At 56.6% G+C, this 7,540-nt stretch overlaps 2 protein-coding genes across 4 annotated transcripts in view; both read left to right on the plus strand.

Moving 5' to 3' along the window:
- Positions 1-1,663, plus strand: part of NXPH4 (neurexophilin 4) — a 4,576-nt gene extending 2,913 nt beyond the window's left edge. The window contains exon 2 of the mRNA XM_010839373.1: positions 706-1,663. Within this exon, the coding sequence (XP_010837675.1) occupies positions 706-1,536 (831 nt within the window). The 3' untranslated portion in view covers positions 1,537-1,663. The remainder of the gene's footprint in view (positions 1-705) is intronic.
- A 591-nt stretch (positions 1,664-2,254) lies between these two features.
- Positions 2,255-7,540, plus strand: part of SHMT2 (serine hydroxymethyltransferase 2 (mitochondrial)) — an 8,220-nt gene continuing 2,934 nt past the window's right edge. The window contains exons 1-5 of one of the 3 annotated variants that reach the window (XM_010839317.1): positions 2,255-2,436; positions 3,047-3,144; positions 6,177-6,374; positions 7,039-7,118; positions 7,297-7,497. In XM_010839317.1, coding sequence (XP_010837619.1) covers positions 6,207-6,374; positions 7,039-7,118; positions 7,297-7,497 — 449 coding nt within the window. In that variant the 5' untranslated portion in view covers positions 2,255-2,436; positions 3,047-3,144; positions 6,177-6,206. Of the gene's footprint in view, positions 2,437-3,046; positions 3,145-5,037; positions 5,218-6,176; positions 6,375-7,038; positions 7,119-7,296; positions 7,498-7,540 lie in introns of those variants that run through there. The other 2 variants (XM_010839316.1, XM_010839315.1) reach the window with 2 other exon arrangements.

Below are 7,540 nucleotides of genomic sequence, written 5' to 3' on the forward strand. Positions count from 1 at the left end.
CATCTTGTACTCGCCCCGCTGTCTCCCAGATCGGCTGCCACCTGAGACACAGAGACGGGTCGGGGCAAGCAGGGCAGTCCTCCTCGGTACCCCTCCTAACCCAGGGGAGGACCACCAGGCGGCCTCCCCAAGAGCAGGAGTGCCGGAGGTAGAGAGAGGTGCCCACTAGTAGTCCCCAAGCCTCAGCTGCATGCAGACTCTCCACTGTTCTCCTCAGCTCCGTTGGTCTCCCATGCTCCACCCCTCAAGGAAGTAGAGGCTGAGGCCTGGGTGGGGGCTCCAGTCTTGGCAAAGGTGTGCTGGGAGGTCTCACTCTTTCCTGATGCTGGGCACTGACAGTGGTCATGGCCTCCCTTGCCTGAGTCCAGCTTCTCCATGGCGCATTACTCCCAATCAAGCCAGAGTTCATAGCTCCAGTCCCTTTCAAACCCACACTGCTTTGGCTCTTTTAGTTTCCTCAGCCCTCGTCAGAGTTCTGTGAGAAGACTAGGATTCTAGTGTCATTTCACAGATGTAGAAACTGAGGCAGAGACCACACACCTTGAAAGAGCCGCAGGCCCATTCCAACGGGCACTCCTTGAACCACTGCTGTGGTAGCCTAATTCCATTTGTTCTCCCAGCGGCTGCGGACAGGGACCGGCGTGGCCCTGGCGGGTGGCCCCAGACAACTCCAGCGTTTCTCTTTTCCTCCTTCTTGGTCCCCAGGCCGTCAGTGCCCAGATACCGGAGTCCAGGAGGCCGCAGTACCTGGAGCTGCGCCCCGCCACGGCCGCGCCAAAGTCCTCCGACGGCCTGGGCACCGCGCGTGCCTGGAGCTGGGCCTGGCCGGCTAACCACACAGGGACACTGGCCCGGGCTGGGGCGGCGGGAGCGCCAGCGCAGCGCACGAAGAGAAAGCCGTCCATCAAAGCGGCCCGCGCCAAAAAGATCTTTGGCTGGGGGGACTTTTACTTCCGGGTGCACACTCTCAAGTTCTCGCTGCTGGTGACGGGTAAGATCGTGGACCATGTGAACGGTACCTTCAGCGTCTACTTCCGCCACAACTCGTCCAGCCTGGGCAACCTCAGCGTCAGTATCGTGCCGCCCTCCAAGCGTGTAGAGTTTGGGGGCGTCTGGCTGCCGGGGCCCGCCCCCCACCCGCTGCAGTCTACGCTGGCCCTGGAGGGGGTGCTCCCTGGGCTGGGGGCCCCGCTGGGGATAGCGGCGGCGGGGCCGGGGCTCGGGGGCACGCTCGGCGGTGCGCTGGCGGGTCCGCTCGGGGGCGCGCTGGGAGTGCCTGGGGCCAAAGAGTCACGCGCTTTCAATTGCCACGTGGAGTACGAGAAGACGAACCGCGCGCGCAAGCACCGCCCGTGCCTGTACGACCCGTCGCAGGTGTGCTTCACCGAGCACACGCAGAGCCAGGCCGCCTGGCTGTGTGCCAAGCCCTTCAAAGTCATCTGCATTTTCGTCTCCTTCCTCAGCTTTGACTACAAACTGGTGCAGAAGGTGTGCCCAGACTATAACTTCCAGAGCGAGCACCCCTACTTTGGATAGCCCACCCCGCCCTCGCCCCGGCCCCTGAGCTTCCCGCGAAATCCCGGACTCCCTTAAGTGGAACCCCTGCCCCTACCCAGCAGCTCCTGTGGCCGCGTCCCCCCCCTTCCACTCTGGGGGTGGAGAGGAGCAGCCCTTCCGAGACTCAGCCGGTGTGGATCCCCTTTTCCTTATGGGGAGTGCCCACGAGGCTAGGGGTAGCCCCCCATGGGCTACAGCCTCAAGTGGAGGGCCCAGAAGGCAGCCCTAGAATCGGCGGGGCTTGGAGGCGGTCCCCGCGTCCCCTGCGTCCCCATTGAGTCCTCTTCACTCCTGCCCCTGGCGCTGGGATGGATACTCCCTTTGCCCGCAGCTTTAATAACGCCTTGCCTGGCACCCTCATCCCACCCCTTTCTTACTCCCAGGCGCTTGTCTTCCACCCTATACCCACGTAAAGACCATAAAGGCCTATACACCTTGGCCTATTCCCAATCCCTCTGCCTGTCGTATGCCTGTCCCCATTTCCCCCGAACCCCAATAATTAGGGTAGGGGAAGCAAAACTCCCGTGCTTAGTCGATCCACTCGCCTGCACTCTGCCCGCCTCCCTCCAGTCCCTGCCAGCCTTGCTCCACCTTCCGGCTGCTTCCTCTCGGTTTTTTTTTTTTTTTTTTTCCTACGCCAAAACAGACGGGAAAGGGAACAAAATAAAGTGAAATCCAATACGCGTCTGTGTGAGACCTTTAGGCAAGGGGGTGGTGGTGTGCGTTTCTGTCTGGCAGAGACCTGGCCAGGGCCTCCTCCCTCGGCGGCTCATGGGGAAACTGAGGCAAATATTGACGGAGCTGTCACCTTGGAGGACATCCCAGACGAGACCAGATTCAGACGAGGAGGACGACCCCTGGGGTTGAGCCCTGCAGGAGGTGGGAATTTTCCTCCCAGAGGTGGGCGGGGTGAAGCTGCCGAAAATGGGACGGGGATTAGACCTGAGAGGGGACCACCAGCGGGCTCTCTGGGGGAGGAGGTATAAGGCCCTGAATGGGATGGAGATGGAGGGACCGCGTAGGCGGAGCGCTGACAACCTGCTAAGCTCCGCGGGCTGGCGGGAGGCGGCAGGTGGAGGGGGAGGGGAAACAGAGTTTGCGGCATCTGGAGTCATCGATCTTCCTTTTCCTTCCTAATTTCGTGGGCGCTGAGTTTGCAGACGGTTGGAAGAGGGAGGGAGAGAGGCCTGAGACGAGAGGGTGGGGGAAGGGACGACTGCGAGTTTGGAGAACTGGGCAGCGCCGCTCCCACTAGCCGTCTGCAAACGCAAACAAGGGCCCCTTCAGCCAGCTGTCCACCCTCCCACCCCTGCAGACGCAGCTGCTAATTTTATCCGCCCCCAACCCTGGCCCGGGCGTTAATTGGCTGCGGCTTCATTAGCAGTTCTCAAGCTCAGCAGCCCCCTTCCCCTCGGGGGACCCCTGACGACGAGGCTAGGGAGGAGGTACAGACAAGCTGAGGCACAGAACGACACCTTCTCCTCTGTAGCCTTCCTTTGCTTTGAGTCCTGGGTCAAGGTAAAACTGGGAGGCAGCAGTGTTCTCCGGAGGATTGCCCGCTGGCTGTACCGGGAAACTGAGTCAGAGGTGAGTCTCACCCAGACACCTTGAGTCTCACTCGAGGAGTGGAAAGTCAGTAAGGGGAAAATAAATGCGTGATGGATGGATGGTGGGTGGGTGGATGGATGGATGAACGAACTGAAAGGAAGAGGGAGGTTGGAAGTGGTTCTGGGTCAGAGATTGTAAGAGGGACAGGAACAGGGCTGACTCCCAACACCAAGCCTATTATTGGAAAAAGCTGAAAGCACCTGAGGCTAGAGTTGGGAGGGAAGGAGATTAGAGCTAAGGGGGGACTTCTAAGGTCTGAAATGAGAACCAAGTGGGAATAATTGGAATTAGCAAATTAGCTCATCTGGGCCTCAGTTTCCTCACTTGTGATGCAATAATAAAATAGTTCTGGACACTGAAAGAGACTTTGCAAGGGAACATGCTTTGTGATGGATTGTCCTCCCCCTCTGACTCACAAATTGCCTCCACCACCATCCTCTCCTTCTCCTTTCCTTGTTCTTAGGATGTCTGGACACCTGGGAGCAGAATGAGATGCCCCTGCTGGTAATTGCACTTGTTCACCTCTTGATGTCCTGGTAGTCAGTGATCTACTCTGATATCTCTAGGGCTAAGGCATGCCTAGCATGGTGAAGGAGTTAATGTGTTTGCTGAATGAATGAATGATTGAATGAATGTGTAATATTGCTATGTAAGGCAGTGGTTCTCAAAATCACTGCTTATAGAATCACTAAGGAGAGGTTTTGTTGTATGTCAGTGTGAGTGGGCAAATGCCCACTCTTTAAGATCCACTCTTTAAGACTTAGAACCTCTGAGGAAACTCGCAACACTCATATATTTATATCACACAGCCAATTCTGATACCCAGGTTTGAGAATCTACTCCTGGAGGGATCAGTGAGTCCCTCCCCTAAAGGACAAGTCCAGATGAAGTCAGGCTATAAGGAAATCCCTTCCAGCTCCAAGAATCTATAGCCCCAGGGTACAAAGAGAGCTCACTGACTGCTGGAGCATCCAGACTGAATTGGTAACAAAATTCAACAGGTGCAGTGAGGAGGGGGCACCTCAGTCAGCTCCCACATGTCCCAGAGAAGGAGGAGATGGCCATAGAGGAGGCAGGTTTGTGAGGATGAGGTGAGGGGGTGATCCATCAACAGCATGTTTACATACAGTCTCATTAAATCCCACCACATGTTATTTTATTATTGATTTGCAAGTGGGGAAACTGAGGCTCAAATCAGCAAATTCGTTAGAGTGGGAACTTGAACTCTGGTCTCTCACCCTTCCAATCCAGGGTGTTTTACAGCTTGTACAGGAGTCTTTGTATTTCCCAGTGAGCCTAATAATACTGGTTTCCCTGGTAGCTCAGCTGGTAAACAATCTGCCTGCAATGCAGGAGACCCCAGTTCGAATCCTGGGTCGGGAAGATCCCCTGGAGAAGGGAAAGGCTACCCTGTTCTTGGGATTCCCTGGTGGCTCAGACGGTAAAGAATCCACCTGCAATGTGGGAGACCTGGGTTCGATCCCGGGGTTGGGAAGATCCCCTGGAGGAGGGCATGGCAACCCATTCCAGTATGCTTGCCTGGAGAATCCCCATGAACAGAGGAGCCTGGTGCGCTGCAGTTCAACGGGTCACAGAGTCCGATACTACTGAGCAACTAAGCACAACACATTCACTCAGTAGATACCCAATAAATTGCTATTGTCTGAACAGACGAAAAAAACAAAACAAAACAAACGCTGAAGAGCTTCAGGACAATGAGGAGACAGGGCGGCAGTGGATCTCTCATCTTTCAGGCAAGAGCTTCTCCAGTTGGAAAACGAAACTGAAGAGAGAAAAAACTACAATTCCCAACAGACCCTAAAGGGCCCACCTTACGCATGCGTAGGTCCCGCCCTAATTCCGTGGCTTCCCGGTAGCTCTATCGCGCCTGCGCCCTCCCATCGGTCGCCTTTCTACCCCTTGCTTTCCCGCGCCGGAGTTGGTACCCGGATCTCGTGCGACTTTGAATCTCTTGTTGCGATGTTGTCCTTCTCTTTTATTTGGGCGACTCGGGTAAGGATGGGGCTCCAGAGAGTAGGTGACCCATAGAAAGTAAGTTCTCAACCTATCCCAGTTAGTCCTATTCTAACGATTCACAAACTTGGGCTTCTCTGGGCTTTTAAACGCACGTGGTCAGGGTCCTCGGGGAAGGGAGAGCGGAGGGGAGTGCGGATGTGCAACTAGGGGATCCCTGAGACCCCCGCTGCACGCAGGGTGATTAGGGCCCCTTCTCATTCCGGGAACCAGATGCCCCAGGGCCTTGTGACTGCCCGTTTGACGTGGCGTTAGGGAAGAGAACCGTACTGAATGCCCCGTGGACCCTGTGCTGGCGAGCCAGCACGGTTCTTGGCCTGGACCCTCGAGCTGAGTCTTTCTTGCCAGATCTGAGCCATGCAAATGATGCAACTGGTCACCCATGCTTGCATCAGGGGTCCAGCGGCTCTGGGCTGGAAGGAGGTGGAAAGAGTGGGGAGCACAAAGGACAAGATACAGGTTTTTGGCCCTCTTCCCCAGAGGCTGCTAAAGGTCTGTGTTCCCACCTCCATTGCTCTGGTAACCACCTCTACAGCTTTTTGCCCTAATCTTTGCCAGCTTGGTCGCCACCACGGTCCCCCACCCTCACCCCCCACCCCCGACTAGGGTATCACTTTGTTAAGGCTCTGCAGGAAAACATGTGTTTCTGTGGGACTGCCCTGCGGCGTTCCAGAGACACAGGCTTCTAGAGGAGAAACTGCCCTGAGGCTTCGCAGAGTGTTTTAAGGGCAGAGGTGGAGGGAGATTCCGAGGTTAGCTCAAAGGATCAAATCAGAACCACCCGCTGGATGTTTATCTCAACCTTGGCTTTAGACCTGGTTTTTGAAGGTGGAAGTGGGGTAAAGGAGAACTGAATGGACTGACTGTACAACTGACTGCTGGGTATGGCGCCTGAGGATCTGATAAGCATAACTAAGCACTGTTAACTCTTTCTCGCCTGGACACTTTTTCTTTGACCCGAGCTTTTCTTTCCCTAGCCTCTGCGGAGATGTGGTCAGCTGGTTGGGATGGCCGTACGGTGCCAGCACAGTGAGGCGGCCCAGACTCAGACTGGAGAAGCAAGCAAGGGCTGGTCAGGCCAGGAGAGTCTATCAGACAGTGACCCTGAGATGTGGGAGCTGCTGCGGAGAGAGAAGGACAGGCAGTGTCGCGGCCTGGAGCTCATTGCTTCAGAGGTGGGCCTGGGGAGAGGGGCCAGGGCTTAGGCCACAGCTGGAAGTAACAGATCATCTTCCTGCTATTTCTCCAGATCTCCCTTTCAAACTCAGGGCCTTCCTGCTGGGTCTCATCTCCGAATCTTCTGCTGATCTCTGAAGCAAAGGCAGGGCCAGTCTGGGTCATGGGCAGGGGCATTAGGAAGCCCCCCAGAGCCTCTTGGAGCTTCTGTAGTTCAGTCTGGTCCCTCTTCCATCCGAGGAGGAAACAGAAGCCTGGAAGCACAGGCTCACGTGGACAGGAGGCCTTGCTGGAGACACCTATCACAGCAGATGGGTTTCTTTTTTTTTAATATTTATTTATTTGGCTGTGCCTGGTCTTAGTTGCAGCATGCAGGATCTTCCCTGTGGCACTGAGATCCAGTTCCTCAACCAGGGATTGAACCTTGGCCCCTGCATTGAGAGCCCAGAGTCCTAGCCCCTGGACCACCAGGGAGGTCCTAGCAGCTGGGTTTCTGAGGAGGATGCTCTGGCCCTGTCCCTGACCTGGCAAGGAATCCTCAATGAACAGAGCTTTCTATAGAACCCGGCTTCTCCCTGCAGCCTGGGGCTCTGGCCAGAGGGGGCTATGGGGTCCAGGGAAGGGGGCTCGGTACCTTCTGACACTGCCCCTCCCCCACCTCAGAACTTCTGCAGCCGAGCTGCGCTGGAGGCCCTGGGGTCCTGTCTGAACAACAAGTACTCGGAGGGTTATCCTGGCAAGAGGTGAGGGCTAGGCACCATGAGGCTGGAGGACAGCCTCAGGGACCGTGCTCCCGGTGGGGGAGACCCGCCTGCGCCCTGCCAGTGTGTCTAGAGGATGGTCTTCCCCGTCCTTTGCTGCTGGTCCAGGGGATGGGGGCACCCTTTCTCTGTGCCCTGATCTGCGCCCCTCCCTTTGCAGATACTACGGAGGAGCAGAGGTAGTGGATGAGATAGAGCTGCTGTGTCAGCGCCGGGCCTTGGAGGCCTTTGACCTGGATCCTGCTCAGTGGGGAGTCAATGTCCAACCCTACTCCGGATCCCCAGCCAATCTGGCTGCCTACACAGCCCTTCTGCAGCCTCACGACCGAATCATGGGGCTGGACTTGCCCGATGGGGGCCAGTGAGTGTGGGTGGGGTGGCGGGTGGGCTTGTAGGCAGTATGG

Source organism: Bison bison, unplaced genomic scaffold, assembly GCF_000754665.1.
Source record: "Bison bison bison isolate TAMUID 2011002044 unplaced genomic scaffold, Bison_UMD1.0 scf7180017864115, whole genome shotgun sequence".
NCBI classification, from domain to species: Eukaryota; Metazoa; Chordata; class Mammalia; order Artiodactyla; family Bovidae; genus Bison; species Bison bison.